Source organism: Molothrus ater, chromosome 8 (assembly GCF_012460135.2).
Source record: "Molothrus ater isolate BHLD 08-10-18 breed brown headed cowbird chromosome 8, BPBGC_Mater_1.1, whole genome shotgun sequence".
NCBI lineage: Eukaryota > Metazoa > Chordata > Aves > Passeriformes > Icteridae > Molothrus > Molothrus ater.
In genome coordinates this window covers 23,294,814-23,319,862 of record NC_050485.2, presented here as the reverse complement: position 1 = coordinate 23,319,862, position 25,049 = coordinate 23,294,814, and the positions used below count along the sequence as shown (strand labels likewise).

General features: G+C 49.3%; 2 protein-coding genes across 5 annotated transcripts in view; one reads left to right on the top strand and one right to left on the bottom strand.

The window, feature by feature from the left end:
* Positions 1 to 643: 643 nt before the first annotated feature.
* Positions 644 to 4,053, top strand: LOC118688347 (steroid 17-alpha-hydroxylase/17,20 lyase). Its single transcript, XM_036385853.2, has 8 exons — positions 644 to 967; positions 1,482 to 1,620; positions 2,139 to 2,368; positions 2,583 to 2,669; positions 2,760 to 2,969; positions 3,198 to 3,367; positions 3,454 to 3,557; positions 3,785 to 4,053. The coding sequence occupies exons 1-8, from the start codon at positions 644 to 646 to the stop codon at positions 4,051 to 4,053; spliced, it is 1,533 nt and encodes a 510-aa protein (XP_036241746.1).
* Positions 4,054 to 8,799: 4,746 nt separating this feature from the next.
* Positions 8,800 to 25,049, bottom strand: part of WBP1L (WW domain binding protein 1 like) — a 59,311-nt gene continuing 43,061 nt past the window's right edge. For 3 of the 4 annotated variants that reach the window (XM_036386173.2, XM_054515667.1, XM_036386174.2), the window contains exons 2-4: positions 23,389 to 23,491; positions 12,521 to 12,682; positions 8,800 to 11,125 (exon numbers count right to left, since the gene is read on the bottom strand). In XM_036386173.2, coding sequence (XP_036242066.1) covers positions 10,386 to 11,125; positions 12,521 to 12,682; positions 23,389 to 23,491 — 1,005 coding nt within the window. In that variant the 3' untranslated portion in view covers positions 8,800 to 10,385. The remainder of the gene's footprint in view (positions 11,126 to 12,520; positions 12,683 to 23,388; positions 23,492 to 25,049) is intronic. The other variant, XM_036386172.2, reaches the window with a different exon arrangement.

Genomic DNA, 25,049 nt, shown 5'->3' with positions numbered 1-25,049 from the left:
TGCCCAGCACTGACAAGCACAGACCAAGGCTGACCAGCGTTTCTCAGCCCTGGCCGGTACTTGCCTGGACTGACCAGGGTTGACCAATGGTACCAGGGGCTGACCGGCGCTCACCAGCATTGCCGAGGGCTGCCCAGCAGTGTCCAGTGCTATCCGTGTCTCCCCAGCACTGATAAGAGCTGATGATGAGGGATGCTCCGCGCTTATCAGCATTTCCAGTGCTGCTCATTCCCTCCCGGATCTGTCGAGGCGCTCCCCGCCTGGGCTGGGGATGGATTCCAGCGCCTCGCCAGACCCCCCACCTGTGCTCACGGCACCCAGGACAGACATCGAGCTGTCCCCACACTCTCGGCCCACCACAGGGCCCTGGGGATGGAACCCCAAGGACGGATCCGACCCTGGGCATACCCTGGCCCCCAGTGCTGGAAGCAGCTCCCCCATGGCCGCCCAGGGCGGCCGTGGCCCCGCTGCCCTCGCCCCCCGCCATGCGCCCACAGCTGCAGAGCTGGCCACGGGCCCAGCGCTCGGCTCCCCCCTCCTCGTCCCCCCGATAAGAAGCCGAGCCCGCCTCAGAGTCAAGGAGACGACCCCGCAGCCGCTATAAGGGCCCCCCGCGCGCCGCAGCCCCGCAGCCGGCCCCGCCATGGCGCTGCTGGGCGCCCTGCTGCTGGCCCTGGCCCTGCTCTGCACCTGGCGGCTGGCGCGACGGAGGGACACCCTGCCGATGGCCACGGCCACGGGGCTGGGGCGCCCACGGAGCCTGCCGGCCCTGCCGCTGGTGGGAAGCCTGCTGCAGCTGGCCGGGCACCCCCAGCTCCACCTGCGGCTGTGGCGCCTGCAGGGCCACTACGGGAGCCTCTACGCCCTCTGGATGGGCTCCCACTACGTGGTGGTGGTGAACAGCTATCGGCACGCCAGGGAGGTGCTGCTCAAGAAGGGCAAAGACTTCGCCGGACGGCCCCGCACCGTGAGTCGGCAGCAGCTCTTGGGGACCCCTTCCCACTGTGGCGTGGCGTGAGGAGGGCGACGCTCCCCAGGAAGGCAGGGGCACGCAGCAGGGTCCGTGTCCCCTCCCCATCCTGCCTGCAGCAAGCCGGGCAGGGCGGCCCCTCCATACCCTGCTCCCCAGGTATTCCCCAGGTATTCCCCAGGGTTCCAGCCCTGTCATCCTCCGTCCCAAGGGTGCCTGTTTTTCCTGCAGCTGGCTGCATCCCGGGGCACGGGGATATGGGTTCAGGTACTCCCAGGCTCCCTGCACCCCTTAAGTTCCCTGGGCATCCTATAGCCCCTAACCCTCGCATCTGTCCCCAAATCTCTTTATCAGTCCTTGGCAGGGAGAAAGCAAACCTCATGTCCTGTGCTTTGCCTGCCGGCATTAACCCCTAGCCCCCCGGACCATTTCTGGGATAGGGTGAGATGATCGTCCATCCCCCGCGGGGCTGCCCTGCAGCGGGATGACCCTGGGACTGCCTGTCCCTCAGGTGACCACGGACCTGCTGTCCCGGGGGGGCAAGGACATCGCCTTCGCCAGCTACGGGCCCCTGTGGAAGTTCCAGCGCAAGCTGGTGCACACTGCCCTCTCCATGTTCGGGGAGGGCTCGCTCGCCCTCGAGAGGATCAGTAAGTGCCTCCCTCCAGCCCCAGGCTCCCTCCCAGCTTTGGCTCCCTCCCACGCTGTACTTTTTCTTCTTAAGTGCCCCGATTCCCTGGGAACGAAGGAAAGACAGTGGCTCAGCCCGTGTCCCCTGGTATTGCCTCAGCTTGCCAGGCAGGGGCTCTGTCCCTCTCCTTCTATCCCCTGTATTTACCAACATCTCTCCATGTGTTTTCTACCCTGAACTTTAGTTCCCCTCTCTCACAGATGGGGAAACTGAGGCATGGAGCCAGCTCCCCACCCCACCCAGGAGGACATCCTTGCACATCTCCATTCTCTCTGCTCCTCCCCAGCACCCTGCATTATCCCTTCTGCCCATCCCAGCCCCTCAGGGCCCAGCCCTGTCTGGGGGTGCCCTCTGCACAGGCTGCACACCCTGAATGAGCAGGGGACCCCTCCTTCCAGCCCCCAGCTGCCCCTTTCACCCCCTTGGCTTAATTATCACTCCCTCATCACCTCCTGGCCTGGCTCTCCTCCACCCCAGTCTGCCGGGAGGCCGCATCCCTGTGCGAGACGCTGAGCGCTGCGCAGGACACGGCCCTGGACATGGCCCCCGAGCTCACACGGGCCGTCACCAACGTGGTCTGCTCCCTCTGCTTCAACTCCTCGTACCGCCGGGGGGACCCTGAGTTCGAGGCCATGCTGGAGTACAGCCAGGGTATCGTGGACACCGTGGCCAAGGAGAGCTTGGTAGACATCTTCCCCTGGCTCCAGGTGAGCAGGAACATGGGCACTGCCCATTCCTCTCACCTCAGATGAGAGGACGGAGCTGGGATGTGTCCTGTAGGAGCCCCCCCCCCGAGTTAGGAGTGTCCCTGTCCCAGTGATCCACAAGAGCCAGTACACTGGTGGGCATAGAGTGACTGCCTGGGGGCCTGCAGGGGCTGGGCTGAGCTGTAGACTCTTGTAATGTGCTTTCCTCCCTCAGATATTCCCCAACAAGGACCTGACCCTGCTGAAGAAATGCCTCCAGGTCCGGGACCAGCTGCTCCAGCAGAAATTCACTGAACACAAGGTGCCAGCAGGGCCAGGACAGGGAGATGCTGAGGCTGGGGTGGTGGGCACTGTGCCCAGGACAGCCTGGCTCAGGCATGTCCCTCGGCAGGAAGCTTTCTGTGGAGACACCGTGAAGGACCTCATGGATGCCCTCCTGCAAGTGAGGCTCAGTGCTGAGAACAGCAGCCCTCTGGAGCCAGGGTTGAAGCTGACTGATGACCACCTCCTCATGACAGTGGGGGACATCTTTGGGGCCGGTGTGGAGACCACCACAACTGTGCTCAAATGGGCTGTGCTCTACCTGCTCCACTACCCTGAGGTAGGGTCTGCACCCCACAGCGGGGGCTTGGGTCCCCCCCAGCATCAGGAACGTCATGGGGAGTTTTGGGGAAGGCAGGTACCAGAAGAGAAGTCAGGCTCTGCAGATAAGCAGGATCAGGCTGTGAGCACTTCTGCCCACACAAGCTGACAGGATATGCTGATGATGCTGGGTGCACAGGGCACCTTGCTCCCTGGGCTCCCACAATGGCCTTTGCTTTCCTTCCAGATCCAGAGGAAGATCCAGGAGGAAATGGACCACAAGATCGGCCTGGTGCGTCACCCCCACCTCAGCGACCGGCCGCTGCTGCCCTACCTGGAGGCCACCATCAGTGAGGTGCTGCGCATCCGGCCCGTGTCCCCCCTGCTCATCCCACACGTGTCCCTTGCTGACACCAGGTGAGACCCCCCTGGATGGGGCACATCCAGGTCATGGGCAGAGACTGGGCAGGGAGCCACTGCCTCACTCTGTGTCTGCTTTGCAGCATTGGGGAATACTCCATCCCCAAGGGTGCCAGGGTCATCATCAACCTCTGGTCTGTGCACCACGACGAGAAGGAGTGGGACAAGCCTGAGGAGTTCAATCCTGGTGGGTTGTGTGATCCTCATCCCCTCCTGGGTCAGGGGATGGCCGGGTGGATGCAGCAGGAGAGGTGGAGCCCTGGGGGAGGCTTGGTGCTGGGAGGTTGGATCCTGCTCCTGCCCACCTGGGGCATTCACACTTCTTTCTCCTGCAGCTCCTGGGAGGGACACACGTGATAAACTCAGGCAGAAGGGTCAGTCTGCTGATGCCAGTGGTGCCCCTTTCTCTTGCAGGCCGCTTCCTGGATGAGCAGGGCCAGCACATCCATTCACCCTCACCCAGCTACCTCCCCTTTGGAGCCGGGATCCGTGTCTGCCTGGGAAAAGTCCTGGCCAAGATGGAGCTCTTCCTCTTCCTGGCTTGGGTGCTGCAGAGGTTCACACTGGAGTGCCCTGATGACCAGCCCCTGCCCTCGCTGGAGGGCAAGTTTGGTGTCGTGCTGCAGGTGCAGAAGTTTCAGGTGAAGGCCAGGCTGAGGGAGGCCTGGAGAGCGGCCTTGTGATGGGGAGGAGCCCTGGATCCCAGGCAGGGGGGTGGGGGGTGGGACCACAGAGGCTGCCCCATGGATGGGGGGGTTATCCAGATAAAGCTATTCCAAACACAGCATGGCTCCGGCTACTTTTTGGGCAGGAGATGGAGGACAGGGTTAAATATGAGGACAGGGTTAAATAGAATGACAGGCTATTTTTTGGGCAGGAGATGGGGGACAGGGTTAAATGTGAGATGTGTGGTGGCCCCACAACTTGCTGGGAGCACTGGGCTCAGCTGGGAGGCTGTGGCCTCTCTGCAGCAGCTCCTGCCTGCTCACCATCCTGAGCACTCACTGGCTGGCTGGATTTTGGCCATTGCTCCAGCAGCAGCAGCAGCAGCACAACCTTCCCGTAACGCAAGGGGCCGTGTTTGCTTTGCTTTTGCCAAAAACTACTGTGCCATGGAGGGCAGCGTGTAATTAGGTTTCTGGTTCTCTATTACTTGACCTCTTAATATTTAACTAAATAGCTGCACAGCTATGGCTCAGGGCCCCTGAAGGGAAAGCAGCCAAGGCAGAGGGGAAAGCCCCAGAGAGCCCCAGCACAATGTGACACCCCAGCCCTGCACACCCCCTCATTTTCCCCCTGCCCTCTCTCTTGCTAACAGGCAGGAAAACAGACATAAACTTCCCCACCACTGAACCTCCTGCTCAGTGTGTATGAATTCTTTCAAACCCCCAGCACTTGGCTTTCATGCAGCCCCTTCAACACCAGCATCTGATGCCAAATGGGTCCTGTCAGCCTGTAGCACAAGGGTGATGAGGAAGGCAATGCATTTGCAGCCTGGCACAGCACTGGGAGCATCCTCCCTCCTCCCAGTCCATTTTCCTGGGGGCTCAGGGTGGTAGGGAGGAGCTGGAGGAAGAACTGCCATGCACATACCTGTCCCAAGGGCAATTCTCAGGCTGATTTGGGCAGCTGACCCACCAGAAGCTGGGCAGAAGGAGCACAGCAGGAGCCCAGCCCCACTGCTGCTGCACAGAGTCTCTGATGGCTTCTAAGGGCTGAGCCCCACATAGCCTCCTGCTTTCCTGCCTGTTTCCATCATACCAGGGGTGCCACTGGGTTTCCAATCCCTCTACTTCTACTACACTGTATGGGTAAAGTGGGACAGGACTCAGAATCGGCTTTGGGAAACTTGGTTAAACCTGATGCCCTGGGCTTCCCTGGGAACTGGCACCTCCATGCCCTGCCCCAAATCCTGTCACTGGCAGCACACACTGGCAGGGAGGCTCCACTCCAGTCTCCTGTAACATTGTGATGCCTCCAGGAGCATCAACAGAACCTCCAGCACATTTGTACCCCTTTGCCAAGGCATTTGATTTTGCTCTTGGTGTAAGGGAAAGGATTTTCTTGCCAGAATCAAAAAGGGGCTGACACCTTGCTGTTTGCCAATGCACCCACACAAGTGCTAAATGCATCTTAGAGCAGAAATGGAGACCTTTGAACCAGGGATGTTTCTAACCTGGAGAATGCCTCCAGCCAGAGCCTCTTGCAATCCACCTTTCCCATCTGCCAGGGCTGCATGTGCTGTCCTATGCTGGGAGACCAGCATGTGCTGCAAATCCCAGCATCCCAAGCTGGTCCCTCTTGCAGGGTGTCTTGCCCCCTACCCAGCCCACCTCCTCCCCACCAGGAGAAGATGCTGCTGGGGAAATTCACTGCCTTGCACTTTGTGAGCTGGTAAACAGCCCCCGGCACGGCTGCTCCCTGCTCTGGGAGTGGGCAGAGGCACTGCTGAATCACCCAGCTGGTATTTCTATCCTGACAGCTGCTCCAGGGCTGTGCTGCTGCACCCAAACCCCTGGCTCCACCAGAAAGCTTCACCTGGGCCACTGGCTCCAGCTCCCTGAGGCAAAGGGGGCCTGCAAGGGAGGAACTGGCGACAACGGAAAGAATGAAGGTTTTTCATTCCCAGAGTTTCTTGGGTACACCATGAAGCAGATGTGCAGCTTGCTGAGGGCACTGGGCAGAGCAAGCCTGAGCCTTTCCATTGCACAAACTCATTTTGGGGGGCACAGCCATCCCCACAGCACTTGGCCGACCCAGCTGTGCCACAGGGCTCAGCTCAGAAGCCCTCCAAGTTTGAGAGGCTTGTCTTTGCACCAGGCACCGGCTGGCCCTGGACTGTGCCGAGACTGAGGGCCAGCCCCGGAGGAGCAGGAGACGCTTGGAATACCTGCGGGCTCGGCACAGGGCATGGGGCCAGGAGAGCTGAGTAAGCACAGACCTCAGCTGTTTGCCGGTCAAAAACAAATCGAGAAAGGAGCCGGCAGCCTGTGACCCCCCCGGCACAGAGAATGCAGTGCTTGCACCACCGTCGCGACGGCCCCGCTGCGGGCACCCGTCCCATCTGATAAAAACAGATCTGTGCTGCAAGGATGGGGGGAACCAGCTCTGACGAAGAGGCAACTCATCCTGGCCTTCCCAGGCTGCCCACTGCGGGATGCTGTGGGGCTTGCCTGAGCCAGGGGCTGCCTGTCTGCCCCCTCCCGGCCTGGCTTTTCCTATATGAACTAAAGAAAAAAAAGAAAACAGCAGCAAAAGCCTCCCTGAGATGTGTTGCACAGGTGGTGATGGGGGGCCAGGAAGGAGCAGCCTTTGGGGAGAACACTCACTCAGGACAGCAAAGGAGTTTATTCACTGGAGCTGTGCCCCAGCTCCCTGCCAAGCTCTGCCGAGAGCAGGGCAGGCTGGGATGAGCCCAGCCAGGGCATGCAGAGAACCAGAGGAGATACAGCTGGGGAGCTCTGGCTGTGCAGAGCAGGAACTCAGAACCACTGCCTCACATCCCTGAGCAGTGAGGGGTGCCCAGGGAGCCCGAATCTCCCATTGCTCAGCAGAACAGCCTCATGCTGGCAGCGGAGCTGCTCATTCTGCTTCTCTCCAGGCTTCCTGCCCCAGGAAGCTTTTGATGACTGTAACAGAGAGGCTTAACTGCACCTCGGCTTTCCTTAGCCTCCAGTTAGGCAGGCAAAGCTCTGAGAGCAGGCTGCCAGCGAGCATCAAGACACAATTCCCTCCTCCTCCATCTTCAGCTTACACCCATCCACAGGGTTGTACAATCATGCAATGATATGTGGCAGGAAGATCACACCTGTGCTTCCAGATGATCAGTTTGCATCATTGCAGAGCTGAAAAGTCCCTTGGGAACACCAAGGAGATGCTGCAGTACCCACTGATCCCAGGAACCCTTGTTGTGCCCAGGGGACACTCGCTGAGCCACCACACTGTGCTCTTCACCTGTCCCCAGGCAACACAACCCCAACCCACGAGGACACCTGCTGGGTCCTTGCCCTGCCAGCCAGCTTCAGTGGCCAAAACCATTCTGTGTGTAAGCAGCTCCACATGGCCACGGACTCCAGCAAAAACAGACTTAAGGAGTACTGGCAGCCACACCTAGAGCACATTGCAAGCAGAACACTGAACACTAGATTGACACTAATTTGCTGTAAAACCTGCTGCATTATTGCAACTCAGTTTGGAAACGATGTATCCATGACTCCCAATAAAACATCCCTTATAGCTGGGAATGGGTGGGGTTTGGTACTCCAGTGCTGGAGATACACATCTGCCCATGCCCTCACACTTCCAGTGTTTTACACAGTGTGCATTTGGAGAAGAGCTCTCTTTGGGCCACACTGCCTCCCTACACAAGGATATATGGGAGCGTTAAGCACCTTTCTAAAGCTCCAAAGGTGGAGCTTTGGGAGTCCTCTGCCTGCCTGAAGAGGCAGCAGCCAGGGTATGTCCAAGGAGCTCATGTGCCCCATATCCTGCCCTGCACCACTCCTTCTCCCCATACCAGCTGCCCCTTAGCTGCAGGTCTAAAATCCTAAAGCACTGAAAGCCATTAACAGTCCTGCTCCTCAGGCACTTGGGAGCTGAAGAGACTTGGTTTGTGCCCCATTTATTTATTGTCTCTAAATGCCCAAAAAACCTCCAGGAGTCATAAGAGGCACACCACTGCTTCTTCCAGACTTTTTAAAATTAGACACAGCAGCTTGGCTTACTGGTACTTACCTCTATGTCCAGAGGATTCCCCTGCCGTTAGTGGGATGGCTGGAAAGCAAATATGGAGATTCCTTATGCCACATAAATGTTGGCAAAGGGTCCCCCCCAGCACAGGACCATCCCCAGGACTTACAGCAGTAAACTCCATTCCTTACAGACTGATGTGATTTTTTAGCTTCCTCTTTGGTGCGAGGAACAAAACCAGGTGCCAATATGTACAGAATTCCTGGGGTTGGCACTGGGGATCTTCAATTATCTTCTCAAAAGATAAATGTGGTCAGTGAACACAACTGGAAGGGACCAGCCCCCACGCAGCCAGGCTCTGGGGCACGTAAAGCCTCTCTGTCACCACTCATCCAAGTCTCCAGGCTCCAGACATCCAGGAATGAGGTCTCTTGAATCCAAATCAAAGTCCTTCAATTTTAAGAGCACCCTAAGAACCAAACTGAAGAGCTGTCCTTATCTGCTGTTCTGAGGAAAGAGAAAGGCTGTGATGGGCAAAGGAGTGAGATTCTTCCAAACCCTGTAAGGTAAGAGTGCTCTCCTCAAATGTGCAGGCAAAATGCTAGCATAAGCACCACTTCCCTTGCATTGCAGGCAGCCAGTGCCAGCACACCTCCAAGTAAAATAACAAAACAAATCCACAAACTAAAGACAAGATCTTGTTCTTTGCTCACAAAATGATACACATACACATGGACAAGTTATCAGAAAAGGCATTATATTTTGGTTTCCACCTTAGTTAAAACTGATTTTGGTTTTCAATCAATCAGATCTGAGTATGTCCAAGTTCAGGTTTCAATGTTTTTTTCCCCATAACAGTAATGATCTGGACGACCATAATTATAAAAGGGATGGGGAGAAATCCCAAGAACAAGTTACATAGTCTGAACTGTGCTCTCTTCCACATGAGCACTCTAGGGAATGTTAGTTTCAGTTCTTCCTTTTTTTTCTTTTTTTTTCTTCCTTCAGGTTGTTACTAACAAAAATCTCTACTGTTTATTAAAGCAAAGCTACAGTAAATTTTCTTGCAGTCTTACAGCAGGTTTTCATATTACCAGTAGGACTCGCATGCATGGATTGCAGTCACACACACACACGCTCACAGACGTTATACAGTAGCCAGTTGCCACCATAAAAAAAAAACGAAAAGAAAGAAAACAGACATTCATTTCTTTAAGTGGTCATCATTAGAATCGCACCAAATTTTTGGATAAAAAAAAAAAACACTGCACAGGTCTTCCACATCTACAAGGTAAATCATCCCTTTCGCAATGGACGGAGCTCTCGTCTCCATTTGTTCAACATGCATCGCTAAAGCTTGAAGGCACGCTGGCCAAGGAGAGCCCTGTTCTTTTGTCATCTGAACTCCAGTGTGCTGCTAACGGGGTGCAAAAAAAGGACAAAAATAAAGCCAAGCCCTTTTGCAGCACACCGGGAAAAGGTCATTCGGAGACCACAGTACTTGGAAGGCAGCCCAGCTGCCTGGATTCTACTGCTAACTGTGCTCTTGGAGGCATTGAAGGAACACACTTGTGTTTAAAAATGACACATAAAGGCAAATTTCTGCAAACCCTTTCTTTTCACACTGCCTAAGGTAGACTAACACTCCTTCTAGAAGAAACTGGTCCTTCAGTCACCAGCTTCAAGTGGGAAACTTCCTACCTGCTGTATTAAACACTGAAGCACCAGAGGTTATAGGGCTGATGTGTTTGGGCATTCACCAGCTTCAGGGAAACTTAACATCAGGAAAGAAAAAAAAAAAAAAAGAAGGAAAAAAGATGAAAAGAAATCCCCAATGCCTCAAGAGCACTATATCAAACCAGAACTCTTGGGCTACTGACTGCCGGCACTGTCAGAAGCTGCTTGCTTCTGGGAAGACACCTGGAGGTTGAAGCCTTATGGTGATCTGGTATCCTCCCAGGGTGAGATTTGCTGAGTTTTACTGATTGCAAGATAAAGCAGTGTTTCGGAAAACTAAAACCAACAAACTCATAATAACCATCACCAAAATCACCGTTGGAAAAATTCCATTCTTTAAAAGGTCTCATTGAGAAACCTCAGTCCCTGCTCCACAGAGCAGGGCAGATACAATTAACAAAACCCAGACTGACTCGTCCCCCACAAGCTGGGCCTTCGAGGTCTAGTCCCCCTATTATATTGGAGGGGAGAAAGAAAAATAAACAAAAAAAAGAAGGTTGTATCACCTTTTCCTCCTGTTAAAGTTTTAATCCTCTTATTCCATTTTTATTTGTTTTTTTCCCCCGATTCTCCCTTCCACTCTGTCACCTTAGCTGGGGGAGTTATTGGTACAAGAGTTTGGAGAGTCCTGCTCATTTATTGTGTTCAAGAGTACACACACTGGCTGCCGGGGCAGGTGGTGGTGGCTGTGCTCGCGGTGCTGCTCCTCCGTGGCACTGAAAAGCCCTTCCTCCTCGTCCCCGTGGGGACGGCCGCTGCAGCTGTCACAGAAGTCCAGGGGCCCGTCCAGAGCGTCATCGATGAGCCCGTCAAACTCCTTGAGGTCGTCGTCGTGATGGCCCCGGTTGCATACACAGACTTCTATGCCCGAGTCACCAGTGAAACGGCGCTGCCTGCCCGGGGTCTTGTCCTTGGCGTCGGGAATGGCGCTGCTCTGCTCTAAGCTCTCAGAGCTGTAACCTTTCAGCAGTTCCTCCTTGCACTCTGTATCCTTATCAGGACCGGCCCTCTCCACTAGCTCGGCTCCCGTGCTGGTGCTGCCGGGCTCGACACTTTGCATTTTGGTGACGGCTCTCTCACCCAGCGCGGTGCTGGAGGGCTCGGGGTCCCCGCGGCCGGGCGCCCCGGTGCTGTCAGTACTGCTGTTATTGCTGCTGGGTGCTGCAGAGCTGCTCTGCGCTGGCTGCAGGGTCCTGGGCGGGTCCGGGATTGTGCTACTGCTGCCTGCTGGGACACACTGCTGATGTAAGGCACTGTACGGGGGCGGGGGGGTCGGCGGTCGGTTCACCACTTCCTCATAGGGAGGTAGTAAATAGTTTGGCAAAAACCCTAGAAGTGGGAGGCAAGGAGGAGAAGTTATTTCAGGAGCAGTTTATCTCAGGAAACGAGTCACTAATACAGGTCAGTATGGCATTTATCACCTACCAGCACCTTCCCACTGAACAGCACAACAGGCTCTACAAAGGGGTGCCAGAACTTGTCCCAGGTGAGGTGTGTCATGTTTTAGAGAAGCAGCAAACACGTCAGAGGAGGGCACCATTACAGGAGGAGATGGACACAACTGGGAACAGCAGCCTGATCTCCTGGCTCTCTCTATACTTACCAGGCAAACCTCCCTGGACCATGTACCCCAATACGGCCCCATAAACCGCATGGGGAATGGCCTGTGTTGGCTGGAGGGAACAACTCCCCAGCCCTCTCCAACACTGCCTTCTCAGCTGAATTTCCACTTTCAAGAGCAAAGATTTAATCTCACAAAGCATTATACAAATATGAAGAGACATGGGCAGTTACAAGGAACTTGAAGATCCTGGCTTTTGGTTGCTGTTTAATGCTGGATTCAATTCTTCTGGTGCAGTCAAATAAATTGGCAGTACTGGCAAAAGAGTTTGGCTTATTGTACTTACAGACTTTCAAACCCATGAAAAATTTTGTTTATTTCTTAAGAGGCAACAAAATAGTCTATATAGACAGAATGTACTTAAACACTGGAAACATTTAAGGGTAGCACTGCAATTTTCCATGTGCAATTGCATATCCCTGGGGCTGGGGAGGGAAAGGCTGCTGGGGATGATTTCTGAGGTGACTGCCAGAGTTTAACAAGAAAAGCAAGTTCATACATTCAATTCAACAGTCTGTCAGAGGAAACTCAGCTGTGATAGCTCCAGTCAGAAGGAGACTTGCTGTTCTAGCACAGCACAGCAGAACACAAGGAGAGCACAAAGTGATTGTACTTTCCCTGAGTTGTGGGCAACAGCTCCTTCATGCAAAGTCCTAGGGCTGCTCACCAGCAGTGTGGCCTGGGAACCACACCACAGGGTGGGAGCCAGCAGAGTCTCTGCTGAGACTCTCTTTTCTCCCAGTCTGTGTGACCAAATTTTGTGAAGCCACTTCCCACACCTCAGTCCCACCAGCAGCAAGTCCAGGCTGGAAAGAAGGAATCCTGAATGAGGTATCTAAAGAACCCTTGCAGAAAAACACCCGGGGAATCACTACACTCTCAGGGGTGGGTGTGAAGGTGCTGTAGTTGGTGTGGTTCAACTCCAGACTCAAGGGGTTTTAAAAGCATCTAACACCATCTCCTCTCTGCACACCATGGTCAGGCAGGAAAGCTCCCACAGCCTCCTCCTGAGCCCAGTTGCTGCTCCCTCCCTCCACCTAACACAGGACCCTGGCTGCTGCCATGCTCCCCAGGTCTGCAGGCAGGGCAGTGTGAGTACATACGGAAATAGAAGGGTAGGGCTGAGTAGTTATGGGCCTCCCGGTAGGCAATCAGGTTGATCTCGTGCTGCCGCTGCTGCGCCTGCAGGCGGTGCTTGGTGCGGCGGTGATGGCAAACACAGCAGCAGCTCAGGATGATGATGATGGTCCACACCAGCCAAAACCCTGCAGCAGAGAGAGGAGAGTAAGGGTTAGCCATTGTGGATGTGAGAGATACATCCAAATGCAGGAAACCCCAAGAAGCCAATGGAGGAGATCATCTGAAAGCCTGGATCTGAACCTGCACTGCTCCAAAGGCAGAAATACGTGTTAGGCCAGGAGGCTTCAACATTGCCTCTGTGGGACACTGCGACTCCAACAGCCTTGCCAGAAATGGATAACTCTCAACACACTTTGGTACAATGTGGATCATGTTCAATAGGTACAAGTCTGGAAAAGAACCAAATATGGGGGCTCCCCCTTCCATTGCTCCTACCCTTTGGTTACTATTTCTTTTAGCCAAAAATGAGCAGATCTGTGAATAGCATTGAGCTTGCCTCCCACAGTCACTTTGGTTTGGAAATAACAATCAAGACACAAAAGACACTCTGCAGATTGACCACAGAAGAAGAGAAAAACCCCAAGCACTATGTTTTGCTTTTGTTTGCACTGCTCTTTAATTTCCAGCCCAAATCCTTCATTGTTATGTTTAACAAAAACATGCTCTTTTTTCATAAATGTCTCAAAATATTTTTAAAACTTATTTTTGTATTCAATGTCTTAAATTATCCAAAATTAAATTAAACTAGCCTCCCTCTCTGAATCCTCAAGAAACCTAACTTCTGCTCTGTTTGTGGTCATGGCTGGTTTCTGTGCACTGCTGTACCATATGTACACTGCTCCTTAAAAGGGAATTTTAAAACACCACTTCCTGAATTTTACCCATGCCCTTCAACATGTGGAATAACTCTTCCTTTCCACAAATTTCTCACTTGCATGCACTACAAAATGTTTCCGAGACACACTTCAAAAAACTGGAACATTCACTCCAGATTAGGCTTTTGTTTCCTGCAACTGCAGCCTGCAGCTTGACCTACCCCCAGTGTCTGTAAGCTCTTTTTTAAGCTCAGTTTTTGCATCTAAAGATACTGGGAGAGCTTTTCCTTTAGAAACACATAGGCTTGGCAGCCACTGCTTGCTAGAAATCACAACACTGTTTTCTTTCTGTAACACCTCTGCCACTCTTCACTATTCCCCAGCAGTAAAAATGGAGATTCCTAATGCCACAGCCCATTTTCAGTTTGGCCAGTCTATCCTGTGGTATCAAACTGCTCTTCTCTCTCCACTAAAAATCTCTAGTCATGCCTTTACAATATCTTGATGTTTTCAGCATCCCCTGCTGTGTTTGCTGTGTTTTCTCTGCTAAGAGCTAGGTGGGGAAAGGCGAACAGTTTAGGAATTTGAAGAATGAAAGTAGTATTGCTCTGGCTCAGGACAAAGGGCAATTGTACCATCCATCTCAGAGACCTGCACTGGGCTGTTTGTAGGGGAACTGGATGTGCCATATCGTGTCTCTGAGCATTTTGAGTGGGGACTTTCACCTCCCTGTGTTGTAACCCAAATTCCTCACGTATTTTGGCACAGCAAACTGAAATCTCTCTCCTGCCTTGTGCAATCTATTTCCCTAATCAACTGGAACCTGCCTTACCACCAAACTTATCAAAACCTTCCATCAAATGAAGGTGTTACATATTCTCCCACCTCCCTTTTTTTTTCTTGGCTGGAAATGAAGGCTCCTGGGTAGTTTCTCTGGCCAGCCTGCTCAGCTGTACCATGCTGATCAGAGAAGAGAGTGTGATCTTCACTCCAGAGAAGCAAAGGACAAAGTACTCAAGATGCTCTCTACACTTCCCAAACCAAAATGAGAATGTGGCCACTGACCTCTGAAAACCCTCCTGTTTCTAAAAAAAGCCTTTTTATATAAACTAAGAGGAGTGATCCAATCCACCCTTCACTCCAAAGCCAAACATTTGCAACAATTTCTATAGCCTCTATCACTACCAAAATCTTGGTACACAAATGCAATACTTCAACTGTCTCACAGTTTGAAGACTCTCACCAATAAATACACTTTATTTCTCGCTAAGAGAAGGTCCCTTGGCTCTTGCTTGCTGAGGAAGCAAGAATACACTCATCAAAACCAGGTCATTGGCACAGCATGCCACCATGCACTGAGGCAGGCCTGCAGTTCATCTTCTAAGTACTCCTTATTTTCAAAGAGCACTCCATGATCATGAGTTCAATAACAATGGAAAATTACACCCAGCTATCCAGGGATTTTAGCTACAGTTATGAAAACAGATGATGCTTTTTAACACATTTGATCAAGTCCTTTCCCAAAGAATATAGATACAATGGTAGCAAGCAGCACTTAATTAGTTAAGATGTCCTGGAGAACTGCCACTGTTAAGCAATCTCAGCTCCAGCAGCCAAATATTTCTGCAGGGAATAACTGCTCCCACCCAAGCCTGCATCCAGAAGATTAAAAAAGTATTTCTTTAGAAAACTCCTCTACCCATTCCAAAAAAAAGTCCCAAAGTGCTTTGCACACAAACTGATGCACAAGCTCAGAGTAGGGGTCAGAGTAAGCTCAGCCATTCCTGCAAAGAGGTGTGGCAATTCTGTTAACACACAGCAACAACACACAACAGCTTAGGATAATAAATTAATGTTGGAGCCTACTGAAACCGCAGGTGGCATTGAAGTAAACACACCATAATTTAGTGCATTGCAATTTGGCCTCGGTGCCAGGAACAACACCTTCATTCTCCTGCAAAGGGTCTGTGCACGCTCGCAAATGTGAGCAGATGAGATCTGTTGTTTTTCATGAGAACTTCCAGAAAAAGAACCCACTAATACCACATTATTGCCTGGTTTCATTAACCACTGACACTTCCTAGAGCTTCTAGGAATTACTCAACTCCTGACTCAGCATAAGCCTGGATGGAGGACTCAGCACGAGCCTGGAGGACGTGCCTGGATGATCACAGGAGATCAGCAGCATGTACCCACCAGAGTCATACACTGGCCTGGCTTCTGGCATCCTCTCTAATGGCTGTGTCCCCACCCTGGCACCCAAGAGCACATCTGCCCTGCAGGGCTGGAAAGCCCCAGTGCATCGGAAGCAATAGCATGAGACACCCATGGGAGCTGAGGCACACGAGGGGCTCCCTGGCTGTCACTTGGGCAGAAGTGCCAGTGCTGGGAGAAGGACTGGGTGCAGCTCTGGTTGCAAGCCCAGTACTGTGCTGGGAGCTCAGGGACTCCATAAAAGGCTCTACAACACTCCTTTGCCAGGAGTTGGGGCACAGCTGCAGTTTTGGCTGCAGAACAGAAAATTGCAAAAGCCTAGAAAATATACAGTATGGTCATTTATTTGGAATAAAGCTATGCTCCGAGGCCAAGTGCAATTGTAAATATTATGTCTAAAAGTATGGAGTGAACAGTGAAGATGTTCATGACTGAGCTGTGCATTTGTACACCTGGTGAGGCTTGGCTTCAAACCAGCAGCAGGGAGGTAAGCTGAGCAGACCACTGGCCCGTGCAGCCAGCAGCTCATTTGGCAGGAGGGGAATTGCAAATTCACCCAAAGACAACACAACATGAGCAGGAAACGCAGGGGCCAAGCACAGCAGCAGCATACACTAACACCTCCTTCAGGGTAAAAACAGGTACCAATTCTGCCTTGTGATGAAAATGGATAAGATGTATGGAGGCAACTAAAGTTTGGCATTAAAAAGCCTCTAAAAGCCAAGTAAAACTGAGCTTCTGGTTGTGTTCAATGTCCCCCAAAGCCTTCACTGTTGCCAAATGCCTTTCTCTTGCTCTTCAAGATTTTTTCTTCCCAAATGGGTATGAGCTGTTTTTCATACCAGCATTGTGTTGAGTTACTGCTGCACTCACTGGAAAAGGAAAAATGATTGGGAGACACATTTTGAGCCAAATTTGCCATTAAATGTCTGATTTGAGAGTATTTTCCACAGCCACCTGGCAGTGACCACTGGGAACAAAAGTTTGTGGCAATCTTAGGACAACATGACAGATAAAAAACAAACAGTGACTTTGGAAATACAACTTCTGATGGACAACCAGAGCAGAAGTAAAGTACCAGTCTGGAGTGAAACAGGCACCAGGAGACCATTCGACTTGAAGGCAACTTCAGTCTTGCTCTTGGTTCATGGAAGAGTCAGAAGCTGCAACACTCTCCAGCCCAAAAACAACTGAGTCTTGAGAAACATAACTATATTTTTTTGTTAAATTCACTGGTGATGCCTACAGGTGGATAGTGATGGAAGCAAAGGTGAAACAGACACAGCCAAGGAGCTGATTATTGCCAAAAGATTTCCCTGCCAGAGCACCAAAACCTTTAATGAAAGTAAAAGAATCAGCACCAATCTGTAAGCCTGACATGAGCACGAAGCTCAGGAAGTCAGAATGGAAGCTGCAAAAACACCTGGGAATGGAATCAGGTCCTGTGAAAGCCATCTCTCACAACCAGAGGAAATACTGAACAAAGAGAAGGCTGCTGCTACATCTACAGCATTCTTGGGAAAGGGAGTCCCATCACATGGTGATACACCAGAGTTCCTACCAGCTGTGAAAGAACATGCTTAATGCTTCAAGAAAACCACTTCTAGACACTAACCATAGTTCTGATCAAACTTTAAAATAAGAATAAAACAGTTTAATAACCAGAGCACTCCTTCCTCATGAAAAAGGAGGGAGCAATGTTTGCTTTGATGCTGTACTGTATTTGCTGCCTGGGATGTTGCCATCAGCAATGCCGTTGAGGGAAGCTCCTTTTATCCTGTGCAAAATGGAAAATGTTTTCTGGAGCGTTCCAAGGGTATGAACAGAGAAATTTGCCCTTAAGTTCATGGTAAACTTGGGCAAATGCCATGGCTCTGTTGGCAGGAAATCCCCTAAAAGCAAGCCAAAACATACTGCGAAGTGCCTTTGTGTCTGCCCGACAAGCATCTGGGTAATAGCTTTGGCTCCATGAGAGCTGGTTCTGAACAGAAGGAGAAGTGGGACAATCTCATTGACTAAGAAATGTCCCAAATGGTGGCCTCACAGTCAGTCATGGCTGGAAAAAAATTGTCTTCACAGGGCCAACACTATAATCAAAAAAGGGAAGAGAAATTTACTTGGTACTACAACCTGGATGTGCTGGAGTTTAATCGTGTCCTTTGGCAGAGGGGTCACATCATCTCCTGCCACTGCAGGCATGAGCCTGTACGAGCCAACCCTGCTGCTCAAGAATGCCAGATGAAGGATCCAGGCCTTAGGCCCATGAACATTTTAAGAAGGAATAAAAGAAGCCGCTGAATGACGTGATCCTCTCCTGCCTGTCCCAACCATACCTCCTGCTGCTTCCTCCACCTCTTCTTGCGCCGGCACAAAGTTGTGCGCAACTGTGGTTTGAACTGGTTTGAGGGAACCAGAGCAGGTTGAAACTCGTTTGGCAAACACAGCAGCAGCAGCAAGAGAAAGACTGTGACTTTCAGTGACAGTTTTATGTTAGTTTAAGTCATTGGAACTGCAGTCCCAGCCTGACCTCACTGCAGGAAAAAGTTACTGAATATTTGTAGAGTACAGTGGCAAAAGAAAAAAGCTGAAGACATCTCCAACTCCTGCTTGTTTGCTCCCAAACTGGTAACAAAAGGAGATACATGTTAACTGCAACTGGTTTCTAGTTTTCAGAATAGTGCCCATATGGTACACCCACTGCAACGAGATAACATGAAAAAACACAAGTTTCAGAAAAATCCTTTGCCCATCGTGCAATGAGAGTCAACGTGAGGCAGTAAATCTGCAGACACTGCTTTTATGCCTCTCTCCTAGGGAGGGAGCCTTTCAAGGGCAATTGCTCCCATGCTCCAGATGACATATTTTTAAGTCCAGTCCTTCCCAAGAGATCTATGTTGGTAAAATGCATGTTGAACAATAGTCTAACAAAGACCAGAGTGGAACATCCAGCTGAGACCATGTCCTGAACATCTGGGAACAAGAGATCTAGGTACTTGGTGACAAGCTGGGTTGGAGGTATGTAGGGCAGAGGGTGAAACAACACTAGGAGTCCTCTTGCCTTTTTTCCAGGCTGTTTAGCACAGCACAGGTGGAAGCAGCCACATAGGGCAAAAGTCAGTATCTGCATAGCCAGGCAATGCCAGACAGCTTGCCTTCTGCTTTGGATCTGAGAATTTTACTGAGCCAGACCAAAACAAACTTAAGGTGATTTGGCTGTCTGGATTAGGCTACAAGAAGTCCAAGTAAATCAGGAAATAACTCCCTCAGTGACCCTATTTATTATAAAGAGTTTCTGCACGGTTGTGACATCTGTTGTTTGCCCTATACTGTTGGTGAGGCTTTGTCATGGCAGGGTTATTGCTGCAGCACAGCTGAGGAAGAACAGCCCAAGGGGAAGTCTGAGACACCGAGGAAAGAGAAGCAAGTACAACCATGTAGAAGGCTGGGTGAAAGGCAAGGAGGGGCAAAAATCTTTCTTTGAAAAAGGTTGTGGGATAAGACAACATGGGGTAAGGACGAAAACATGGGACTGTGGTGCATTGTTTGACTGAGTGTTTTGGAGACTGCAGCAAACTCTTGGACATGAATTCCTATTATAAAGCTGACCTCCTGGAATATGTACGTGGTACAGCAGTTGCTTTAGTTTCAGCAGCTAAGCGGATCCTTGCCAGAATTTCCTGGCAGCATGCTTTTTGGGAAAAGAGCTGTCTAGCGATTCCAAGGGGAAGCGTGCAGAGATGAGCAGAATGTTCAAAATCAGCAAAAACATTGACTGTGCTGCTTGCAAACAGAACATTTTTCCCGTACAATTCTTCCACTAGGACCAAAACAGTCAAGATCTTTTTTCTTCTCTTTCTTTCTTTCAGAAACAGAGGGGCTCAGTATCACTGCTAAAAAAAGACACAGAAACAAAACAGGCACAAGCAATATATGAACGCTCACGCATTACCAGTGCTGGGTTGCTGTGCAGTACCTACATGACCCAAGACCAGCTAAGTCCTCCAACTTCTAAATCCTACAACTTTTTGCAAGCAGTGAGCAGCTGCCTGTTTCCATGCTCCATGATTCCTGAAGCATAGTGTACTACTTTTCCAACCACACAATGAAATGTACTTTCTACAGCTTTGCTTGCTGTGTTTAGAGCCTCTGGAATCATTTAATGATTCCAAAGGCAAGGAGAGGCACAAGGATGGATGTCAGCAGACCTGGATTTAGTGTTCAGTCCACATTATACTCTCAAACCTGGCAAAATCCAGAACCTCTGAGCCTTACTTCTTAGCCTGCAAAACACAGGAACTGCATTCCTCGATTACCTTCTCTCCTGTATTTTGAAAAGTGGTATTTTGGAATGTCTAAGCAGTAAGACACTTGTCAGGCCTGGAAAAAGGCCAACATTGGAAAACTCCAGCAAATCACAATCACATCATAGATACCTGAATAAAAACTGCTAGAAAGCAAAATCCAGTGGCTGCTGCCATTCTTCCCCTTGGGGACCATGAGTTCTCTGGGGAGTCCAGCTAAATTGTTCAATGAAAATGCTGACCCAGCTCACCCACCACTCAAACATCTTTTCCTATGTGAGGAAATGCAACAGTAAAGTACGTTTTTCCTTTTATTTTTTATTATTATGTTCGAAGAAAATAAAAAGACATAACGCAGCTTTTGCCTCACCAGGATACCAGCTACCAAGCTTAAGAACTAATTAGACCTTTACATAGTCATTAGACCGATATCTATAAATGTGAATATAGTTTTATTATTTGGCAACACAGCACTGTTTTTATTTTTTATTTTTTTAAAGAGGTGGGTGGGGAATCTGAACTGGGCTGTTATCTAATTTTAAACATAGGCTGTCCACCTGCTTGGCATATCATATTCTCCATTCCTCCACTCCACCCATTAACAAAATAATACTTTGGTTTTACATCCTATTCCACTACCGTCAAGGACTGGTTTAAAATTACCACAATCTTACTTGCTGCCTAGAATTGCTGAGATCAGCCATTTTCAAAGACAAACTTCCCTCAAATTCTGTAACAGGGAAAAAGGTCCTTTTTACACGAAAAATTCCAAGTGGCCACAAAACAGGATCATGTTTCAGAACACATGTCCAGCAAAGACCAACTAGTTTTCCTTTCCATTTCAAATGCCACCCTCCTCTGCTTCTTCTTCCCACAAAGCTGTGGTGGCAGATAAATCCAGGATTTAATTCAACACAACTATCAAGAAGGTCTATTTTCAGGCACACAAAAGTCTGAAACAGACACTGGTGGTCTGAGAAGGTCAAGAGAAGCAAAAGCTTCTCAAAAGCTACTTCAGTACATGCATATGCTGGTTAAAATCAAAACAGAACAACCACGAAGCCATACTTAAAAGGTGCTGCTATGTTAACTGCTCATTAACCGCAAGTTATTATTAACTTTTAAAAAGCTGATCTATTCCTAAGCATGTAAAGCTGTTGCTCTTCACTGCTCATATTAAGACTACTTATATTTACCATGACCACTTTTCACCTTGAAGGCCTTCAGAGTGCCTCAGCATATGTACCTATCAAAGATGCTCCACAACTGCTGAGCAGCAGCTAAGCTCACAAGCCCTAGAATATGGGTTTAAAGGACATGCTCCCTCTATGACCCCCTCCCATCCAAAGGAAACTTTCTTCCTACCGTTCATAATGGCAAAACAAGCTTTGAAAACATTAACTGATTTTATATCAGTGTTGGATGTTTGCCTGAATTTGTAAAAAGCCTAGAAAAAAGGTCTCATGTTTTAATTACTCCCCTCATTTTGGTGTGGTACACAATGCTCCCTGTGAGGCAGAAGAAATGTGAACACACAGAAACCTATCTCCCCCGAGGAACCATCCAGCAGTGTGTGTGACCAACATGTTTATTCCATGATCTCACTGTGACCTGTGAGTCTGCTCTAAAAAGAAGCCTTTAACATTCTGCCTCCTTCTAACAAAATCTGGTTTTGTCTTCCAAGAACTTTTATGATGCAGCCAGGCACTGCCAAGTATAAAAGTCTGTGCCATACTGAGAGCACAAAGACAGCTAAACCATCCCATTAAAATGGCAGGGGGCTATTGCTTGGACCAGACTGTTTGTATGCAATCCAACCAAGCCTCTCTTTCAAGATGTCCATGGGAGAAACATGGTGACCGTGCCACCAGCTCCAGTGTGCAGCTGCACTCCACACTGCTGCTCAATTTAGATCCTGCTTGCTAAGGAGCCTGTGAGCCTTTGCACACATGCAGCTTCTTCTAGATTCCCACCCACACAAATGCAAAACCAGGTTTGACCTTCCCCACGCTGCCCTGTCCATGCATCCCCCTCTAGCCTGAAAAAATTCCTGCCATCTGTCTGGCCTGCGTTGCTGACTGCTACAATCTGATCCAGGCACTCCAAGGCTCCAATATAGTCATGCCTGTTTCTCAGCCTCCTACAGTCCCTGGAGCTGCCCCATGGCTCCCTAACCTGAATTGTTCACTGAACTGTTTGGACATTTTGGAAAATAAGTCTGCTGTAAAAGGTCTGCAATACATTAAAATCCTGCCATTAGTATCGACATAGCAGCCACTGGAGTCTGATCAGTGTCTTGAAGATGCTTCCTATAGAGTCCTGTTCAGTGTACAACCACATCCCCCATACTTCACTGGCTAATTTGAGAAGTAAAAGCATGTTTCTAGACTAAAGGATGAAGCGTCAGCTATTCCTGTCCTTGGATCCAGGTTAAGTGACAATCTTTGTATGTGTAACACATTTCCACACACAGCTCCTTTGGGAAAGTGAAACTGTGGGCACAACAGAGGGATTAAGTAGAAATCATAGTTGCATAAAAACTAGAAGATACCATTGGGTGTGGTAAGAAAGTATCTCCAGTCTCTAATATAGGGGTACAATGTTCAGAGCACCACATTTCCAAATTCCAGGAGCAGAGATGCCCTCCCAGCCTAGGCTCAGGGCAGTACAACAGCACAACATCAATGTTCAACCTTTGGTGTCCCTCCTAGAGAAAGAAGACACCATCAGACTGAACAAGCTTAAGTCTTCCTTTAAAACTCAGCATTTATCACTTTCTTATGCTTTCAACTTCCCATTTTTCCATGTATCTTAATCAAGTTTTGCTGACCACCTGCTTTGACTTGCCTGCTGCCATCTAAGGGAACTCAGCAGGTACAGTCGCTCAGCCATTTGCTGGAAACTTCGCTATTTTTAAATCTCACATTTTGGGAAAAAGGAGATAAGAAGGGTTGCAATGGGCAATGTGTGATCCTCCCAGTACAACATTCAGCCACTGCAAACCCACAGGATTTACCCAAGACTCTCTCTCCACAAGGACTCTGAATAGTCCTGAAGAGAATAAGCACACTGGCCCTCCTCCTTGAAAGAACATCTTTAAAAATTTAAACTTGTTGTGCTCGCAAAGAACAAAACCAATAGATAAAAGACAGTGAATTAATTCCCTGTTTCAGTGTGTCAGGCTCTAATGTTGTGTATATGGCATTTCTCCCTCAAGCTGGTTTCCTTACTCCTGTATAATGTCATCTTGAGTACCCAAATCAGTGAGAAGAGCAAACAACAGTGGCCAAGATGACCCCTTACTCCTGAGAAAGCACCCACTGTGACAACCCTATTCCCTTGTCATATCACATCAGCTCTGGGTTGTGCTGCAGTGAAATGCAATGGCAATGCACAACAAGGGCTGAATACAAAACCCCAGGGGACACAAGCCAGACCTGTAGTGTGGTACAAGAGCCATGCAGGTTAGGAAGGGAAGCCATACAAAATGGAAGGACTTACACCAGAGTTCATAGTAGTAGTTGCAACACTGGGATTGTCCACAACAGTGGCCCGTTTCACATATGTAACTTTGATTGTTGACACCCATGCAGGTTTCCTTGTCCTAAAATTAAACAGACACACTTTTAAGATGCTTTGTCAGTATCTTTTGTAAATGTTTTACTCGATGATCTGCAAGCATTTGAAAAGTACAAGTTATGGTCTTTGGAAACTCTAAAATACATAAGGAGGTTAAAAGACATCTAAGGATCACCAAAAAACAAAGGACCATTCAGAAGAAAATCCCCATATCTCCAAAACCATGAGTTACACTGTTTTAGCATCTAGTGAGCGTTGCTGTCTCATTATCCTTCTCCTTTTCCACTAAAAGTTACCACAGTTTGGGAGCCAGGCATTCTCTTAGAAGAAGAGATGACATTTGTTCCACATTGTACACAATATCACTGTATTACGGGGCTGAATGCCAAGTGGAGGAAAAGCATTCATAAAGGGAACATCATAATTTGAGAAAAGACTGCTTGGATTCATTTAGATCTAAGTGATAATTACAATATGTTCCTGCAAGATTCCTATCTAAAATGATTTCTTCATAATTAGCCATGTGCTTTATGGAAGATCAGCATTCCTGTAAAACTTCTTCCTGGAATAGAAAGTAGTCCAGAAGCAGAGCCAAATCAGCTGTAGCAAATCACCCAGCAAGTCCTCAAGACACCTAACATGGAAAAGGTCTATGCTGTGAGGTCTCAGTTCCCCACATGGTGCACCACTTCTCAGAAGTCTGTGTTTTCCTGCTAGTCTGAAAACATGGCTGGTAAAAAGTATAAAACACAAGAAAACAAAAGTATTTTACAGGCTGTGGGTTTGTACATCCTCTAATAGGTTTTGGAGCAACCTGTGAGTTCAAAGAACACTATGGAATTTAAGGAACAAAAAAAATGTTTCTTAAGTTAATTCAATTGATTAATTTCTTAAATTATTTACAACCACTGTAACAAAGTTTTTATTTTCACTTTCTTTCACTTGAAGTTTATTTCAAGGAAACGAAAATGTGGGTAGGCTTATAGTGAAAGCTGTGTTGAAAAAAATAATTTTGGAAGTACCAACTTGCAAATAAGAAAACACCAACCCACTAAAGCCCAACAGAACCCCACCAGTAGGTGACAGGGATGCAAATTTGTGGATCCCAGCACTGGCTGAACTGCACTATTCTTATTTATGTGAGTCCACCACGGCCACCCTTCTCACAAATTTCTATGGAGCCACCACACTTGCAAAATACCAAGTGCATTTCAAATGTTGAACCACCTCATTGAACAAGTGATGTGAGGCAGTAGCTTCAATGCAGAAGAGTCCTGCATTAAGTTTTCAGTGTATTTGGGGATCTGGAGGAGAACCAGCACTTCCTCACCACACAGCACCCTGGTTGGAGCCACACCTCCCCAACACAAGTCTCTCACCTAAGCACTCAAATTACAGAAGCAACATAACTTCTAAAAGCAGAACAACCTCCTGCCATCTGAGGCTCAACAGGAAAGACCCCTTGTCGCTTCTTTTCTCCTAAGAAGTCACACCAACTTTGGATCACGTGAGGGCACAATTCAGATAATACAACTCAGCATAAGATGCACTGCTACCCTTACTTCCATGGATATCAGGATTTC

Bases quoted from the DNA above. Each gene is read 5' to 3' on its own strand.
- LOC118688347 (XM_036385853.2), top strand. From the start codon at position 644: ATGGCGCTGCTGGGCGCCCTGCTGCTGGCCCTGGCCCTGCTCTGCACC. The intron at 2,670-2,759 runs GTGCCAGCAGGG...GTCCCTCGGCAG, and splicing joins AGAAATTCACTGAACACAAG to GAAGCTTTCTGTGGAGACAC. The intron at 3,368-3,453 runs GTGAGACCCCCC...TCTGCTTTGCAG, and splicing joins GTGTCCCTTGCTGACACCAG to CATTGGGGAATACTCCATCC.